This window comes from Rhipicephalus microplus, chromosome 1 (assembly GCF_043290135.1).
Source record: "Rhipicephalus microplus isolate Deutch F79 chromosome 1, USDA_Rmic, whole genome shotgun sequence".
NCBI lineage: Eukaryota > Metazoa > Arthropoda > Arachnida > Ixodida > Ixodidae > Rhipicephalus > Rhipicephalus microplus.
This window is the reverse complement of record NC_134700.1, coordinates 299,890,124-299,909,511: the sequence shown is the minus strand read 5'-3', so window position 1 is coordinate 299,909,511 and position 19,388 is coordinate 299,890,124. Positions and strand designations below refer to the sequence as shown.

Genomic DNA, 19,388 nt, shown 5'->3' with positions numbered 1-19,388 from the left:
ACATGAAATAGTGCAGCAAGAATAAGTTGTACAAGCGTTCATGGCCAACGGGCAATAGAATATGCGATTATCATAAAGGCTCTGCGGTTGAAAGCTAGTGCCCCACTACAAAACGCACAGACGCTTCTGCATCTATTCCCTTAAAGTCACGTATAGGGGGTGCATAGCGAATTCTAAAAGGTTACATCTACTAAGTGTTTGAAATTCGCATTAAGAACAGGGTCTGGCTATCGCGTTCAACTTTTAACGGCAAAGCTCTAGTGTCCCCTACTTTTTACGCGAAAGAGGGAAAACAGCGCCAACCATGTTTTAAATGTGCGAAGTTTATTTTCATTTTGCGAGATCTCACGAACGAAAAGTGAAACGAAAAAAAAAAATGTACGCTTGAGCGCCATTTTGCGGAGGCCTTTAGCGGGTCGCTAGCATCGGTGGTTGTCGGGTGGAGTTGGGAAGTTTCGATTCTTTTGGTTTTGTAAGTGCGAGACGGTGCGCACTGGTGCTTTTCATGTAGAAAACCCAGGCACAATTTTCCGTTCGCTCGCTTATACTTTGCGTCAGTTCGATCAGGCTGAATTGAGCAGGGCACGCAGAGGCCATTTAGATAGCGGATTCGGTGCGCCGGAATGAGCTCCTAGGCCTGAGAGAAAGGAGGCGGGATGGCAGCGAACAAAACAAGCGCCAAGTCGAGGCGCCGAAACGTCTCTTGATAAATGATCCGAGGGCGTGGTCCAGACTGCCGATCGGGCCCGGGGTTTGCGTCCGCCTAGACGCCTGCAATAAGTGGACTCACAAAATCTGGCATAGGCCTGTCTTCTCTGCTGCTCCTCGCAAGGGTGCGGGGGTGACGTCATGATTACTCCTAGGCACGCCAATGCGGGCCATAGCATATATCTTTAATGCCTAAGATTTCATCGCAATTTGGAAAGTGCATTGGCATTCTCGCGCCTTGGCATGCTTTGAAGAATTCAGATTGTTGATCCTATCACGCGATCTTTGCGTCGTTCATCCTTAGTATGCATAAAGGTGTAATGCCATACCCGCCACTAAGAAACCACATTTCGCCGACCTGTAGTTTTCTGCAGTCAATGATTATATACCTCACATTTCTGCCTTGATGATCAATGCCTGTCTCGCGTCATGTACTTAAGAAGTTCGATAATATCACCCACACGAAGAAGTGATTTGGAAGGTTGGTGTGCGACTCTATGTAAAAGATTCAACATTCCCTATTTTATTTCTTCGTGAATCTGCTTTGTAAGTTGTCGCGAATACATTAGAATATTATCATCACTGGTACTTGGACCACACCATCCAAAGGCCTTCATGAGGAGGCTTATACTTATACACACAGAGCACGGCGAGCAAAACCTGATGACAGCGAAAACACTGGTTTCCCTAAATGTACTGCGTTATTTGTATTAACGTGATAGCGTTAGAGAGCTCGTGTCGCGAAAATTACGCCGTCGGCGTTGGTCCCATTGCTTGCGAGCGAAAAATCGTCCGTGAGTGAAAAAGCTTGTTACAGAGATCGCCACGGGAGGCCGCAACTTGTACACGCGTGCGTTCGCGAGCACACTGAGAAAGCCGCGCATTCAAAGAAAAAAAAGTGCTCAAGGTCACGTGGCGTGGGGGACGTAGTTTCTTTGCCCCTGCCACCCTTCCCTGCTTAGCTTTCAGCGCTTTCGTTGGGACGAGAGAAGAGAGAATGCAATTGCACCATGCGACAAACCTTCCTTTGTAACTCCGCTCGCACTGGACAGATTCTTAAACTTTTTGCGACATTGAATTCTTGAGACAATAAAGTTTTTTAGTGAGTTCATTTCAAGGTTACTTGAAAAAGTGTTTCAGGGCCCCTTTAGCGCATTTCGTTCGACAGGTGTCAGGACAAAAACAAACCCATTAGGCTATTTGTAGGAACTTTTGAGAGGCCTCATACTACGTTGAAATGGGCTGGGATAGTGCAATCATCGCAGCTAAAAACACACAGGAACTTTCAAACAGCTCTAAAGTTAGAAAACTATGTCCATCTAGTCAACAACATATCACGCCTTTTCAGAGGCGTTGATCAAGCAAACAGCAAACGTTAGATAATGTGGTGCCATTTGTTAGGCATTTGCGACTACCCATGGCCTCCGAGATGGCGAGTGCGCTGCGTGTATCTTGGAGGCCATGCCACTCTTGCTTTAGATCAAAATCTGCTTGTACCGTTCCCGCACGCGCGGTGGTACAATCTACTGTGTGCGTGCGTGTGTGTATGTAACAAAACATATTAATAAGTATGCACTTGGCGGTTGAAGGGCGCACTACGGCCTGGATTTCGCTATCACGTTCAACACCTAAATGCGAACCTTAAGGGTCCCCAAATTTCTTATTTTGACCTGATTTAATATTAATAGCATAAGAAATTTGTTGTAACGTCTTCTGTTTTGCTCTAAAACGGTATACAGTGGCTGGGAGAAAATTGGATGGGTTGGTTAGCGGGTGCTGTTACTGCGAATGTGGGGTGGGTTGATGGAATGTAACGCCTATAACAGGGAGCTGTTTGTTCTATGCTCTGGGCGTATCAGCACACGCACACGCACACACACACGCACACGTACACGCGCGCACAAACACGCACACAATCACGGCGAATCTCTGAAGTGAATGATGATGAGTGGGCGAAGCAGTGGGATGTCGGTGTTACCGTCAATTACCCATTACATTGGCCACTCACGCATGTACATGTGTGAGTGGCCAGTTATATACAAAGTTCTCGATCATAAATGGTATGTTGTGTGGAGTTGAGAACTTCGCTTTGCCTTCCTTATTTTTTGTTTGTGGTAATGCATCTGACTTGAAGTTGGCAAAGATGAGGTGTCTGCACATTCCCCTCGTGGTTGTTGGCTGTTTACAGCCATACTAAATGCATCGTATATCATATCCAGACGTCACATATTGCAGAAGCCAGTTGCTGCCCATGATCATCATCTTCATCGTCATCCGCATCGTCGTCAGCATGGCGACGGCACACGCTAACGCCGCCAACCGACAGGCCTCGATCTTGAAAAGCTTCGCCACTAAAATGATTATAGCTTTCAATATTCTTACAAAAGAAACCAGGTTGCGGTGCTTTTGCATTTATTCACTTGTTGAATACTGCTGGCGGGAACTTTCAGGCCTTGTGCAGAATTGAATGGGTCACACTTTGTGTAAAAATGCACTTGAACAACGAAGGGACTGACTCAGAATACGTCAGAAAAAGTCAACTAGCGTGACGGATATGGCACTGCATACAAAAATACGATTTATAGTGCAAAACAGTCTGGATATCAAAACATGTAATGACACTTTTACACAATACGTTGTTCAAATTGCAAAGATAGAAAAAAAGACACGTTTTTGTTAAGCGCAGTATAGGCATCTCAACGCTCTGCTCGTTATCAAATGATGTACCTAAGAAAAACGAGAAACATCAAATAATGAAAAGTAACAAATACGGTTGGCACTTTTATGGGAAGCTGATTCACCACTTGTGATAAGGGCACTATCGTTTTGTGTTTTAAATTGTAGAAAGAGAATCCCACGTAAGATTGAACAAAGCATGGCTGGCCTACCTCTAATTCCTTTCAAGATTTTATATATTGTTGTCCGATGAGTGAAAAGAAAGAATCGGCAATTGGTTTTCCCGAAAACTTTTTTCGACGCACAGTAAATCAATAATGACAAAGAGGTGGAGTGCCGCCCTTACCTGCTCTGCTGTTGTTTTCTACTTTGGCGATGAAGCACACAAAATATAATAAAGGTACGTTCCTCAAAATTTGTTTAAATAAATAGGTGCGCATTTTCGCTGGCATTCAGTTATGTTTGGATTCTCTCGAAAGAGTATATATTGTGATAAAATGTCTCAAAATGGACCCACAAAACGTTTTCTTGTCTACTTTGCAGGTCTTTATTTCAAGAAGTGTGTACAACAGAGGGGTGATAATTTCTCATTAGGTTCTTAGTATGCATATTTAAAAACCGAAAAGCCTATTTTAAGAACACTATTAAACAAAAACATAAAATTGCGCTAAATGAAGAAAACAGCATAGAATGCAAATTTCTCAAGACGATTGAAAAAACCAATTTTTGATACTTTATAAATTTTGCGCACTTATTTTCTTGTGCAAATGCTTTCACATTCAATAAAAACTTGTCGTATAATTTTTTTTTTGGCTTGCTGTTATGGCCCATGGGATAATGCTCTTACGCCAGGATAGGCAATTGTAGATCGAACTTTCTGCGAGCAAAGGGCGGATAAAATATCGACGTTGTAATGCACATGCGTGGAAATTACTGACGGCTTTACCGCAATCTATCCGTCTGAGGACACGAAAATGAGCCCCCTTTGCCCCGGAGCCCACCGGATTGGGCCAATGCTACCAAGATAATTTCAGGCATGTCACTGTTCCTGCCCGGGCTCTGACGTCACGCCCTTATGAGCGTCGTATCTCGCTGCACAGACGGGCGCAAGCAGGGAAAAAAAAAATGAATGACGAAGCCTGAAGAGTGCTTTCGCGGCGTGTTTGTATGTGACTGGAGAAGACCATGTTTTTCTGTGTCTGCGAACAGCGGCGGGAATATGTGACGCGCATTGTGCACGAGATATTCGCATAGTGTACGGCTGCACATCTGCATGAAGGGGCAATGCTGCGTGCCGAATTTTCGTGGCAATTACGGCAACGGACCGAAAGTGCGAGTGTTCTCGTTTTCTAAGGATGACTAAGGAACGAAATGGAAGCGTGCCGTTCGTCGAGATGACGTCGACATCCGTTGTCTTCGTTACCCGAAGGTACGTGTGCGTCCGTACTTTTAAGTCGTTGCAATGGCCTCATCTCCAGCATGGTCGCTTCTTGGTCTAAAACAAAGATGCCGTGTGTGCTTTTGACTTGTTAGCGTAAGCCCTTTCATCAACAAACGCGCGCTGCAGCACATTGTCAGAGCAGGTGTACTTCAGGGTCGGTAGACATTTCGATATTTGCGTATAGCAGGGCGTGTTTATTTTATTGCGTCAGTTTACTTGGTTCAGAAAAAAAGAAAGGAGTGCTCGTGCGTTGCTCAGTGCATCGGCATTGCGCATCTTATTTTGTTACCGGTGTCACAATAAGTTTTTGGTGGTAATATAACTTTGCGCCTGCCGCGTCTGAACTTTAGTCTAGCGCGTTTCCTTGAAATGTGTGTTCATGCACTTAAGCCGAATAATATGTCTGCAGACACCTAAGTGCTTTCTTAAATGGTTGAGCTCCACCTTGAGCCAGAACATTTAAGAACCATACTGATCCAAGAACCAGCAGAACATAAACAGCTACCATGGGGGCTACGTGACGTATACACTAGATGCAGTGCCAACAATTTTTCCAAATGCTCCAAGTGGTATGAGCGATAATGCATAAGTGCGAGAGGGGCCAGAACTTTTAGAAACGGGAGATTTCGGTGTCTGTTGCAATGGTCATATCACATTGTACTGAAGAACATACTTGTGGCAGCAGCGAACACTCTACTCACAACTACGTCTTTATGAAGACACATGTTCTAGAGAGTACAATAGCGCTAACGCAATGAATGAATGAATAAATTAATGAATGAATAGACTTTACTTGAAGTTCGGCAGTTTTACCTGGCGAGGGGGGTGGGAAGAGGGGATTAACACCCGTCCTTCCCACTCTCCGTTGATTATGATGGCGGTGCCTCAGGTGACCACTCGAAGTCCTTGCACCCGGGTGGCATCTTCAGCTTGCCGGACGGCCCAAAGCTGGTCGGCCAGCTCGTCGCTTGTGAGTGCCGCCGCCGATCGGCAACAGTGACCGCAGCCGCGGCGGAGGCTGGCCCTTTCTTTCTCGCGCGGTGGTGGCAGCAGCAATTGGCCTCGGATTTCGTCCCTGCCTAACATGCGTCGCGAACGGAGCGGCGGCAGTGACGTTAACTTTCTCAGCACACTCCCAAAGCATGTGCTGCAGTGTGGCCCTTTCCTCGCACGCTTTACACGCGTCCGTCGGGAATAGGTGAGGATAACTCAACAACAAAAAAATTACAGGAACAAAGCAAATGTGTAAGAACAGTTTCTACACATCTTCTACATAGTGTGTTTATGTAAACCTGCGTAAATAAAGAACAAATATTACCTTACTTATTTCGTCCTTTCGTTCTGCTATAAAATTTTCCACTTGTAAAGCTATAATAAAGAACTGTGACAGTCAGAACTGTTATTTGAAACTAGGTAGGAGCGTAGGCCTAGCCAGCGAAAGCAGCGATAACGCCCGGCGCGAGAGTCTCGTGCTTGGCACTGACGATGTGCTTTCCGAGCTATGCATGACCCACTACATTCATCATTACAAAGCTACCATTCTTTTTATAGCGTGCAATATTTTCTGATTCTTTGTGGAACAAGTAGCTTGCAGATAAATTGCCGAAGACTAAAAAGTGTAATACATTACTTAAACCAGCGCCTTTTCACACGCAAAAAAACAGACTAGTGCTGTTACGCACGTAAAACTCGCAGCGAACGGTTTTTTTTTTAACAGGATACGATGGTGGCAACAGATTCACAGCTTCCAGGACGGGTCAGAACGAGTCACGTCACGGCTGCAGAGAGCAGGCCTGAAAATATTCTGTTTGGTGGCATTGTGCGTGCTTGCTTGCTCGGCAATCCCGCACTCATGGCTGCTTTCGTGACCTAATCATATCGAAATTGGCGTCCTCAGTGCAGCTGAAAGCCATATCAGAGTTGCTCGCTTTTTAAGAATCTGAAGTATAGGCCTGCATAAGCTGGGCAGCCGGGAAGTCCGATCTACATTAGGTTACCAGTAAAAGAGCGAGGGATTGTGGGATGCACCGTCTTCTACCGGCTTCTGGTTCGAGAATAGTAGATAACGGCGAACAGCTTCGCCGCAAGCCTCAGATTACTCGGGATTCGCGTGCACACTCACCCCTTTATTCTCATCCTAATAAACCATGGTCGGTTGTTCAGCCGTTGGCTGCTCCTACTCGAGCATGAAAGGTAAACGCCGTATATCGGTATGTATCACTTCCCATAGAACGAAGAAAGAAAAATGAGGTGGGCCGCGGCTGCGAAAAGAGCCACAGCGACCGGTAGCATTTGAGTACGGAACGTTGGAGCCAGAGTGTGCGAAGGCTACTTTATCACAAATACGTCGGCTTTTCACACTAAAAAAAGCTTACACATGAATTCCCTGCCAGTATTATATTGATAAATACACTGTCGTGCAAACGCCTGGCAAATATATTATGGGAACGCGTGGGTGAAATCGACTTGCCATACGAAATGAGCGCCGGCCATCGCACTCATATAAATGACAAAAAACACAAAAGCTTCACTTAAGAGTAAGTTTACACGAAGGACTGGACGAGCTCATTTGCGTTATGCTGGTCAAACTGCACCAGAACGGCACCCAAAGGAAGGAGTGCGTTAAAAAAGCTCAAGGTTTCGATTAGTCGGCACCGTGTTCTACTGTATTGTTTATGGGCTGCCGTGCCGCGCAGCCTTATCAAGATCATCGTTTAAAAAAACATTTGGCTTTGACTAATAAACACATCTTATAGCGTGCTGAAGGCTATAGAAAAGAAAAAGAAATCTAAACGCACTCACTACGTGCTGCGCCTCATGCCAATCGACCGACGATGTCGGCCGAAGCAGCGATACCAAAATTAACTCTTAGCACACTGCTACAGTCATCCCCATTCCCCGAGATCGTTAAAATGGTGATATTTATCAGCAGTAACGTATCATGCTGTTTTCTGTATCGACTGATCTGCTAGAAAAACTGACAGTATCCCCGAGCAGCATAAAAGCATTGCCGGTAATTTAAGTGCGATAAGGAAGTTTCCTTACTGTTCATGGCTTTTGTAGCTTCTCAACGTCACAGTCACGGTTAGAAAAAAACAAAAAAATGGCAGCATATCCACGGGGCAACTGATGGAGAGTGGGGCGAAGCATCCGTCCATTCATTCGGTCTTGCTTCCGTCCGTAAATGCGTCCGTCTGTGTGACAGTCCGTGCATCCATCCGCCTGTCCATGCGTATGTCTGTTCGTGCGTCCGCACGTCCAGTCATGCGTCCATCCCTGCGTTCGTCCATGCTTCCGCCCCTGCGTCCGTCCATGCGTCCATCCAAGCATCCATTCGCCCGTGCAGCCATCCATGCGTCCGCCAATTCATCTGTCTGTCTGTCCGTTCATCCGTCTAGTCAACACTCCAAGTACCACCATATCGTTCTTTTCATCATATCTTCCGCATATACAAGCACCGCCATCCATCGGACATTCCAAAGACTATACCCAGACAACGCTCCGACAACCTGAGGTTGTCCTGAGGATGACCTACACCGTACGAAAGTATGACCTGAGGAAGCCCTCAAATGAACCTCAAGTGGTCCTAAACCAGTCCGTTTGTCCGGCCTCAGATCGTCCTCAGGGCATCCAGAAAAGAGCACATTATGATGAGTCTAGTACTTTTTGAGGACGAAGCATACAAGACCTAGGCACTCATCAGACCTTACGAAAAGTTGCTCTAATTCTTCTTTTGGAGCGCTGAAATGACAACTGATCAATCAAAAGTGCCTGAACATGCACACTCTTTAAAGCACTGCCTGTGAGGTTTCAGTAACAATTTCTTCAAGTATAGCAATAAAAACAGCAATGCACAGAAAACATGTTTATTTTCAGGAATGAAACTTGGCAGTTTTCACTAGATGAGACTTCTTGCCCTGTGCCTTCAGAGGTCTTCATCCGATGGGCTTGACAACGCGACACTTTGAAGACATTCTGTAGTAATAGAAAGCAGCATATCTTGAAGCACAAGTGAATTTAGAGTATCAATAAGAATATTAAGACAATAACAGCATGCCAGATTTGAAAGCATAAAATGAAAATTATATTACCATAATGTGCAGGTACGAACTAGCCATTATATAATGGTGAAAATGATTTATATAGTTCATGCTTGCATACACATCAAAATTCGAGTAAGGCAAGAAAATTATTTAAACTATAACAGCAAAAGTATCATATGTTATGATAGCTTCAACAGCACAGATAATAAAACTCACCCTCATGGTGAGTGCGAGAAGTTCTTAAGCGCTGCTTCTGGAGCTTTTCCCCAGCATGCCGAAGCCACACTTTAATCACACACTCGATGTCATTTTTTTTTGTTTCCGGAAAATTTCGCCTCACGGCCTCTGAAAAAGTACAAAGTTCATAAAACAGGAATTACACAAACATAATACATTAATATAATGCTACATAGGTTGTTTGAAGAAGTACCTCTAGTCAGCATGATCGACATTTTGATAGGTGGGCACATCATCATTAAAGGTCCTTGCCATCCTTCCCCATGTTAATTTCAAGAGTACTGACATTGACACTATGTGTTGCATTACAAGAAGAACACCACGAAGAAGACATCATTGTAACTTTTTTGAAACCTAGCATGCAAAGAATGATGAGGCGCCTTTGACGAAAATACGTCCATGTATGAAAATGTTGACCAGCTTGTCTTAGGTACTTATTCCTGTTTAGAGATCCTCAGTGATCACTATGAGCTTCCATCTGTTAGTTTTCATCTGTACATAAGATTTCCACTACAGTTAAGAATGCCTAGTAGTGCTACCTGATAATAACTTCTGCAAGTAGTGAATGCTTGCGTATGTGTGCCATGCAAGTATACTAGTGTGCTTGAAGAAGCTGCAGGGTTTCTTACTGACAACAGATATTTCATGCTAAAAATTTTCCACGTTTAAGCACATAATTTTAATTAGCAAGCATCCTAAAAAATTTAATGCTTTCATGAAAAGATTGTTCTTTTGCTATTGACTTCAAATGAAAGATAATGTGGATAACAGACTTAGAAATGTCTGTACTCAAACACGGCTCTTGCAGCACATGGTGTTGTGAAACAAATTACTCACTGCAAATGACATCTGTGACACCTAGATCCACAAACTTCCTTTTGCCTTTTTGGCCTGCCCAGCTGAACTGCACAGCAACCTCAAGGCTTAGCAGAAGCTCCAGCATCCTCCTGGCTGCTGCCCCAAAAGTTGAGCCACCAAGGCCAGCAAGCTGCTGTATCTGTAAAGTTTTGAGGTCATTATTTTTTTTAGAAGAGTAGCTTAATGCAGTGACTAGAAAAAAAAATTATAGAAAAATATAATGAATGACGTACAAGCTTTAGCTTAATGTTGCCATCAGCAGCAAGTCTCCCCTCAAGACTTAGAAATTGGTCAATATCCTTGACCGGTGTCAAAACCACATCATCATTTGTCTCATCTTGAAGCCTCACTGTTGTGTTGAAAAGGTGCTGCTGCATGGCATCAACCTGTCGTCCCAGCTGCTCTAGCCTCATCAGGATAGTTTGCGAAATTCGCATGAGTTGACGCACGTATTCTGTAAAGACGTGTTCATGAAGTAATAGCGCTGAATTGCAACATATAAAATGGCAAAAGCTGAGATAACATTGAAAATGAGAAGTGCTACTAAACACAGCAAAACAAGCACACAGTTGTTTATGGCTTCTCTGCACATTATTGTCGGTTTTAGAAATTTGTGCCTACATGGCTTCAGTTATTTTGTTAGCATGCTCAGTGATGCCTTTTTAGGACCTGAATACGCATGCAGAGTTGACACTGAGATGAAGCACCTTCATTGCGTGCTGTGATTCAGTGTACCCATATATTTACAACCTAGTTTTCAACAAAAACTTGGAATAAGTTCAGAAAAATTGTTGAAAGTTAGGTTATTAAGTGAATTTGTGAAAAATAGAATAAGCAGAAACAGATACTTTAATGTTTTAAGCACTGAAACAATGTGTGACCAGACCATACATATAACAGTTGCCATAGTTTTTGCAGCAAAGTGATGCCACTATCACTTTCCCAACGAAAGCAAAAAAAAAATGTTTAAAATATAACTCTTCATTTATGGGGTAAAAGCGTGCTCATCGCCATCAAAGTGACACACAGTCCTCATTTCCACTGTGATCAAGAGGCATGTTCTCTACACTAAATAGGCGACAACAGTTGTTTATGAATTAAAAGTATTAATTGTGGCACCTTCGCTTCAATTTTTCTGAGACATCAGGTATTTACACTTGATAAAGCAACTACAGTTAGTACATTGTTCCGAAATTGCAAATAAGCAATTATGCTGCTTACGACTGGCACAGCTATAAGACAAAACGTTTTGCTTAGCACTTGCAAAGATTTTAATCTAAAGAGAAAAAAAACTGTATTCCCTAGACAATAAATACAAAGATTGTCTTCACCTCTGAAGTGGCACCCGGGTAAGAAAGCTTTAATGTTACTTACCAGGAGGTGAGCTTCTATTGCTAGAGGGGAAGCCTAATGAAGACCCATGGGTATTATTGTGTGCAGTCCCTACAGAAGCATAGATGAAGGTTTTAAGATGCACTTCTAAAAACTAGCTCTGAACATTTCATCGAAAGTATTCTTACATGAAGGGCCTTGCTGACTACTGTTATGTTGCTGCAACACTTGCCTTTCAAGGTTGTCTGCATGCTCTGTAAGTGACAGTTCCTACAAGTGACAGTTGCCATTGTTTTTGCTACAAAGTGATGCCACTGTCATTTCTGTCTACTGAAAAAAAAATATTTTTTTTTTGATTATGGGGTAAAAGCGTGCTCATTGCCATCGAAGTGACACGCAGTTTTCTCATTTCCACTGCGATCAAGAGGCATGTTCTGTACACCAAAAAGGTGATAACAGTTGTTTATGTATTAAAGCTTTAATTACTGGCACCTTAGCTTCAATTTTTCTGAGACAACAGGCATTTACACTTGATAAAGCAACTACATTTGGTACATTGTTCCGAAATTGCAAATAAGCACCCTATGTTGTTTACCACTGGTGCAGCTATCAGACGAAACGTGTTGCTTAGCACTTGCAAACCTTTATAACGTACAGGCAAAAACACTTTGTATTCCCCAAACAATGAATATAAAGGTAGTCTGCATCACAATAGGTGCCGATCTAAGGAAGCTCTAATGTTACTTACCAAAAGGTATGCTTCTAGTGCTAGGGGAATTGGAAGGTGTGTGTCTACTGGTAGGAGAATTCCTGATGACATTTTGCCCCTCATTATATCCTGCTCTCTGAGCAGGCATAGATGATGTTGAGGGAAAGCCTAAGCCAGGCTCGTGGCAATTATTGGGTGCAGTCCCTGCAGAAGCATAGATGAGCCTTTTAAGCTGCACAATTCTAAAAACAGCCCCTGAGCATTTTATCAAAAATACCGTCTTACATGAAGCCCCTTGCTGACTGCTGTAATGCTGCTGAAATGGTGGCCCTTCAAGATTGTCTGCATAAAAAAGAAAAGGGACAAGAATCAGAGTGATGGGACAGTTATTTTGGCCAGTTACGCGAAGCTCCCACCATCTTTCCATCAACACTTGCTGCAAAGCTTTAGTTGCAAAGTGATGCAAAGCTTTAGTTGTTCCAGAGTTTAGAAGGCTGGAACTACATTTACACTTGACACACCAACTACAGTTAGTAAGTTGCTCCAAAACTGAAAAGAAGCATCCATGCCATTTAGCTCTACCATAGCTTTAGACTAAACATATTGCTTAGCATATGGAAAACTTGGTGCCTAAAGTAAAATAACAACTTGCATACATAACACACAATAAATATGAAGGTAGACTTCACACGTAAAGTGACACCCATGGAAGGCAGCTTTTGTATCACTTACCCAGAGGTCTGCAGTTGTTGCTGTATGAACCTCTGTAAACATTTTGACCCTCAGGTGATGCCATTCTCGGTGAAGGGGCTCTTTGTGATGGCCTAATGCCTGCTGGTGAACTGGAGTCGAACGCAGGCACTTCACTGATATTGGATCTAGTCACTGCAGAAACATAAGTGAAGCTTTGAAATGTAATTCTACACATGCACTTTGAGCTGTTCATCAAACATAGTCTTACATAAAGCCCCTTCCTGGCCTGTGGTGCGATGCTGCTGCAGTGGTTGCCGCCCTGCCTTGTCTGCATACCCTGTTAGAAAACAGAGGCAAGAAAAAATCAGCGGGTAATGGGACAGTAGAATAGTCATGTGAAGATTAGACAAATTTTCCATTGTTTCTTCATGGCTCCTGAAAACCTGCAAACCTTGCATGAAATCAGCTCCGTCTACAACATAATCAAAGTTACAAATCTGTGCAGTGAGAATGATATAAAAAATGAATTTCAAGCGCTAGCATCACTCTGTCGTGGAATACTCAACACCAAGCAAAGGGCAAGTGTCCAAATTCGATACGACCCTGGGTATTTCTCTTCTCAGTTTTAATTTTTTGTGTCTATCAGTTACTTTTTCATGTCCATCAGGCCACTGATGGCCATGGCGACCCCACTCAATGCAAGAACGGGTGTTCAAGAGCTGCTCTAAAACTGATGTGCATGGTTTACGTACAATATCCCCTTTGGCAAAAACTCTTGGTTGGAAGCGAGTACTTAAATGCGTGCTGACATTCTCAGTTATCGCAGGTCAGAAGCATGTCATATGCTATTTGACATGACATTTTGGAAAGGAAAATGAAAAGTAAATAGAGGTTAACATGGAGTTATTAACCAGTTTGCCACCCTGCATAGGGGTGTAGAAAAAGGGGTTGTAAAGAGGAGAGATAAATAAAATAGCAAGAAAAAAAAACAGGATTTTATCCCAGAAGCATATCACCTTCATGTTCCAATGACCGTGGCTGGGTGGGCAGTGGCCGATTCTCTAAATTTCTTGGTCGCTTGTGTTTTCTCCCTAAGAAAGCAAGCCAGAATCAGCATTTCACAGCCCTAAAGCCAGATAACCCAGTGTTACTTTTGGCGGTAGATAACAGAAAACAGTGTGAGCAATTCCGTGGGGCTATCATTGTAAAATAGGCATTGCAGGATGTAAAAAGATTCAATACTATTAAAAAACATAAGTACAAGCAGTTCACTTTACGTAAAGTTCAAAAATGGTGTTATACGTCTTATCATTGAAGCTGGAGGTGATGGTGCCCCTTCATCATCTTCAGACTCATAGGATCTCTTATTTTTTTTTCTTCTGCCTTTCCCAAGTTCTGCCTCGCCGTCCAAGTTGGATCCATTTTCTACCCTTGGCAGATTTGCCCGTGCTTCGGCATATGTATCTGCAGAAAGAAGGGCAACAACTACTAATTAAATGATAAGCATGATCATTTCTCAGATCTGTCACACATAACAAGTAGAACTCCAATTCCTTTGCATAAGTCATTACCAAGCAGGTACTAAGAGTCACCCATGATATTAAAATGGATCATTTAAATTTTGCTGCAATGACAGCTGACATGCAAGTATTCACAAAATATGAGATACTTGATTTCGCATAATTGTTCTTTTTTTCCTGATATTCTCGAAGCTATCTTCTGATATTCTTCGAAGCCATCTTCTGATATCTTTTCCTGATATTCTCGAACCCATCTAAACTTTTAAGAAGTTACTTTGATCTAAAGTGGCAATTAGAGTTACAATGCTGAAATTGCAGTTTATTACATACCTTTTACTTCATTGCTGACCAAATCGCTGAAAAACGTGCAGTAAAACAGCATAAATAAGGAATAATTTACCAAATTCTCGGACAACAGTGCAAGGCACTTCTATCCAGTCAGCCCCTGGAGTCGCTTTCGCCTTCAACAAACTATGTACATATTTAGTTTGTCGAGGCCACAGGCAGCCGTCGCCTTTCAGCCAACTTTTGAGGATGATCCCAGATGTATCATCCTCTTCTGGGAAGAGAACGACAACGTATTGACCTTGCAAAAGAAAGAGAAGCCAAATTCAAATTCTGTATACATTCTGACACAGTTGTGAAAGTTTATTACATGTGCACTGTAGCATGCAAAAGAGGGAAAACAATGCTTTTCCTTTTCAAATACACTTTCAGGCATTTCTGTGAGATGTTCTTCAGAGGCCAATACCGCAGACTAGAAGGCTGAGACACTGAGTAAATTCCCAGTATGGAGGAAGGGCATGGCAGAGAATAAAAATCTTCACACTTGAGGAACTTCCTTCCAATTATGCATGGCTCACCGCACGGGAGATGAGCAAAATTGTCAATAACGACGATTGACCCATCACTTAGCCTACAGCACCCATTTCTCTTTTCAGCTCTAAGAATGACATTGCCAGGCAATGTTACTTTTTTAAACTCGGGGCCTCGGCATGGAGCAACAAGTGGCCCGTCAGCATGCTCTGCAGCAAATACGACATGGCTTTCAGTTTTCTTATGCCTCAGAGGACGGTGTGCCTGCTCAGCAAGCCTGTTGCAAAGTTGCTCCAAGGGAAGGTCTGGCTTTCTCAGCATTCTCTTTAACGAGGACATATGGTTTTCAAATGGGAAGGCACTCCATGAGTCCAAGGGGCCAAGGTGTGTAACATCATCTGCCAAATGACACAGGCCATGCACATTGTGTGAAACATGCTCTTTGCCATAAATGCTTATGAATGTCCGGATAAAAAACTTGAGCATGTTTCCGGCATACTCTATCTCACTTGCAGGTGCAGCTGGTGTGGAAAGAACAGAGATCCCCACATGTAAAGCTAAGAAGTTCTTGTACATGTGTGCAGGAATCAGTGATGACAAAACAACGGGTCCTCCATATAAAAGAAAAAAGCGAAACTCAGTCGCTTTCCACCGATCAAGTTCAGCAATGCTCCTCGGCTTTCGGCTAAAATCACATGGAACACACCGTGCAATTTGAGAATTTTTTTCCGACATCTCAAGACGCACTTTGCTTCCAAGTCTGGTCACTTTTGGGCCACGTACCCACAGTGTCAAGAGCTTGTTCATGACACCCAAGCACACAAGGTGCATGTAATCTAATGGTATATCTTTCACTAGGTCAAAAGGAAGTTCCTCAAGAATACTTTCGCCTGTGTGATGCTCCTCCTGGACTTTTAAGCGAAAGCTGTCATCTGTTCGCTTGCGAGCATTGACGTTTGGGAAGCACACCCTGCCCTCACAGTAGACACCTTTTACGTCACATTTGGTGCAGCTGTAATAGCCTGTGTGGCTTCTGACATATAATACAAATGCCTTTGCTGGTGCATCACATATGAGGGCATACAAGCTAACAGGAATTGCAGTTTCTCCAATGGTAATCCCTGTTGTGATAGCAGCATTTATGTCACAAACAAATGGTCGCAAAAAATCATTCGCGTTGTTGGGCTTGCTGCTTCCGAAAAAAACACCCACTATAAATGGTGCTTTGTCCTCCAAATTACTTATGCGTCCCAGTATGCACCAAAATTGGCCCCGTGAACTTTTTGAAACCGGCAGACCGTCAATGTTGAAGCTAAGCTTCAAAATTCTTGGTAGTTCTGCACAATCTTGCAGCACTCGCTGTAGGCCTGCACTGAGGCCGAAATGATGGTATTTCCCGCCGGCCAGCTGCAACACTTCCAGGCACTTCTTGGGCGTCTGTAACAATGCCCTTGCAGTTGAAGGGAGCGCGCTGAAGCATTCGTGGGACTGTAGTACTCTCAAGAGCGATGTAACTGAAGTGTGCGATGCGCGAGATTGTAAGGCCCACGCTTGCAGTCTCTCACGAAAGGCCAGCAAGCTGTCCACACTGCCGCGTTCACAAACTTGCTCTTCGTTACTCCCAGTCGGTGCCAATTCGAAAGAATCCCTCTGCCTCACCTGCGAGGTCGCCGAAGTCGAAGCCGCAGCGCTGCTGTCATGGAAGGCACGCCGTTCGAAGTCTGTGTGATCGTGAGGCACAGAAACACTGCAGCCGCTGGGGTAGCACGCGTCGCCAGAAATCAAAACGTGTCCTTGGGGCACATCCGTTTCTGGAACGATCGAGGAGTGTGCCGAAGGCCGTTCTCTGTCATGAACACAAAGGCGACGATGGCCGTCTTCGAGGTCGACCGCACAAGCCTCGGAGGGCAAGTCGCTCTCTCTTTCGGCGTTGCGGGAATCTCGGTCAACGTACCGCGTGTCATTTATGACATCGGCCTCACTGTCAATAAGCTGAAAACTAGCATTGACGCGCCGATTAATTTCACGCCGAAATTTGCGATCCGCGCTCTCAGCCATCTTGAACAGCACAGAGCACAGTAGAATGGTGGCTAGACCAAAGAACACCCACCACCAGAACACGTTGTTAGGCTAGTCAGTTGGTTTGTACATACATACATGAATAAGCAGTAAAGATATACAGCGCGAGGCTGAAAATCAACTGTCCTCTCTTTTTTTATTTATTTACCTTTGCGGCTTACAACTTCAATATGAAAATTTAACAGAAGACACTCACCTGGCATGCTTACGATTCTTTGAGGGCTTCTGCGAGAAGCTTCCTCTATGGCGAGAAGTGTTGTATTGGAATGTTGACTCGACCAATGACTCGACTTGACTTACTGCAGGCCCATAATGATGATGATGATAGTTGCGTCACTTTAAAATGGGTAAACAGTGTCGTAGACATCCAGATTTAAAAGCACCTTGACTGCGCATGGTGACCGCATTAAGGTACTGCTTTTTTTTTGTTAGCACCACCACAACTTCAGTCGCCCATTCGTTTTCCCACAGCGTTCTAGTTCCAATGCTGCTCTATTCACGATAACCTAGGCCAGCCCAGTCGTCAGCATGGTCAGTTGTCGTCTGCTCGATGGGACCGTGCGGCATTGCAACACTGGACACTCGAGAATAACGTGCTCGCTATTCACAGTTTTCACGCCTGCATTCATTTTGGAGCCGACACCGTTTATACTCGCACCAAACTTGGTCTGCCGCACGTGCGTTCATTGGGGAAACGGGTCAGACCACAGTCAGTGCGATATAATTCCGTATGCACGTCGGCGGTAGATCACGACCAACGAAAACGTGCAGGCAGAAAGTTTGGCCTACGATCACTTACAAAGTAAATAAATAAATAATAAATAAAAGAACACGTCTTTCTCGTGTTGGCTTGAAGTGCTTCCTCGTGTAACTATCTCATTTTAATGATCGAGAAGTACTTTACTATTATGACTCGAAAGTAGGCATACGAAATCCCGTGGACTTATTCGTTAACAGCCAGAAAATTAACCAAACACGAATTGCGAAAGCTGCATGCACCTACGAAACATGCATATCCTCAAAACGTCCTCGAGCAGACGATATCAGGACAATTCTTCGTCCTTAAAAAGGTCTCAAAGGGGCATTTTGGGGATAATCCTGCAAGTGTCGACTAGAGGACCAAATGAGGACGTCCTGAAACTGCCGAGGACGTTTGTACCATATGAGGACGACCTCAGGTCGTCGAGTGTTGTCTGGGTACGAAAGGTGGCACACGCACACTATCTTACGGCTTGCAACTCGTGTCTACTTCCCACCTTTAACCACCTCGAGTTCATGGTATATACTAGTTCACTGTATTCACAGCACTGCGGCCCCAACGCTCGCGAAACCTTTCTAGAACCAAGGAGGTTACGCCCAGCGAGTATAACCCAGCAACCCTTTCTTGTGAGAGAGTGCTCAATGTACATGCCAATGGCTGCTAATGGGGAATGAGAGACAATAGAATTCGGCTTTTAGGTAACGCGTACACTGCGATTTTTTTATTGTTCAACAACGCGCAGGAGAAATCTCCTACCGGCACCACCTTGCAGGTCAAAGCGTAAGACATGTTACGCACTACTATAAGGGAGAAACGAGTGCCGCTTTAAGAAGCTTTGCCCCTAAAAAAAAACAACTTTTAAAGCACTCACATTGCACGGAGCAACACCACATAGACTATTGACAAGGCCCCTCGAGGGACAGCGTGACGTCACGCTAGTTGCCCACCTGCACCCCGGCCGTCGTCGCCACTCGTTCTCGTTATATCTGCTGTGGGCACTTATTGAAAGCCGGCGTTTCTTTTTTTGTTCTTTTTTTGTTCCTGCACGGTCTGCATTTGTTGACGCCTGCCTTTACACTTTAGTGATCAAACTGTAGTAGTCAGAAATGCATTTGTAGAAGTGGTTTTATTAGGACGAAAGGCTAAAACCATCCTACCTCATTTCTTGTTCAAGGTTTTGATTTTTCTGTCAGCTGCCTTTTTTTGTGCGGTGCTTTGGATAGTGTCATTTCGAAGTCTACAAAAGGTGTTCAGAGCGACATTTGTTGCAACACGCACTACATGCCGCACGATAGTCTCAGAGGTATGGCCATTTTCACAAGTCTCTAGCTCAACATCTCCTAGCAGTGATGTGGTAATGGAGCTTACAATTCCGCGTTGGTTGTTCGACGCGAAGAACGCCTTTGCATTTTCTCCCTTGGTGAGCTTTTCGACAACAAGCGTTGTCACCAGCACCATGTGCACAGTACATGGCTGCGGAAACTTTAAGCTTCCTCTTGACAAGTTGTCAATCATT

General features: G+C 44.0%; 1 protein-coding gene and 1 long non-coding RNA gene across 5 annotated transcripts in view; one reads left to right on the top strand and one right to left on the bottom strand.

The window, feature by feature from the left end:
- Positions 1–4,523: 4,523 nt before the first annotated feature.
- LOC142770321 (uncharacterized) overlaps positions 4,524–19,388 on the top strand; it is a 124,017-nt gene continuing 109,152 nt past the window's right edge. Inside the window, exon 1 of the long non-coding RNA XR_012885843.1 lies at positions 4,524–4,813. This is a non-coding gene — a long non-coding RNA (uncharacterized LOC142770321). The remainder of the gene's footprint in view (positions 4,814–19,388) is intronic.
- On the bottom strand, positions 8,676–17,455 carry LOC142764904 (uncharacterized). Of its 4 annotated transcripts, XM_075865449.1 has the most exons (14): positions 17,309–17,455; positions 14,618–14,803; positions 14,000–14,161; positions 13,714–13,788; positions 12,966–13,034; positions 12,737–12,889; positions 12,290–12,346; positions 12,044–12,208; positions 11,484–11,549; positions 11,338–11,406; positions 10,197–10,417; positions 9,943–10,102; positions 9,085–9,213; positions 8,676–8,800 (listed from the first exon to the last, which is right to left on the bottom strand). In XM_075865449.1, the coding sequence occupies exons 1-14, from the start codon at positions 17,313–17,315 to the stop codon at positions 8,751–8,753; spliced, it is 1,569 nt and encodes a 522-aa protein (XP_075721564.1). In that variant the 5' UTR covers positions 17,316–17,455; the 3' UTR covers positions 8,676–8,750. The 4 variants fall into 4 exon arrangements, with proteins under 4 accessions (XP_075721564.1, XP_075721569.1, XP_075721572.1 ...); XM_075865454.1 differs by lacking the exon at positions 11,484–11,549; XM_075865457.1 differs by lacking the exons at positions 11,338–11,406; positions 11,484–11,549.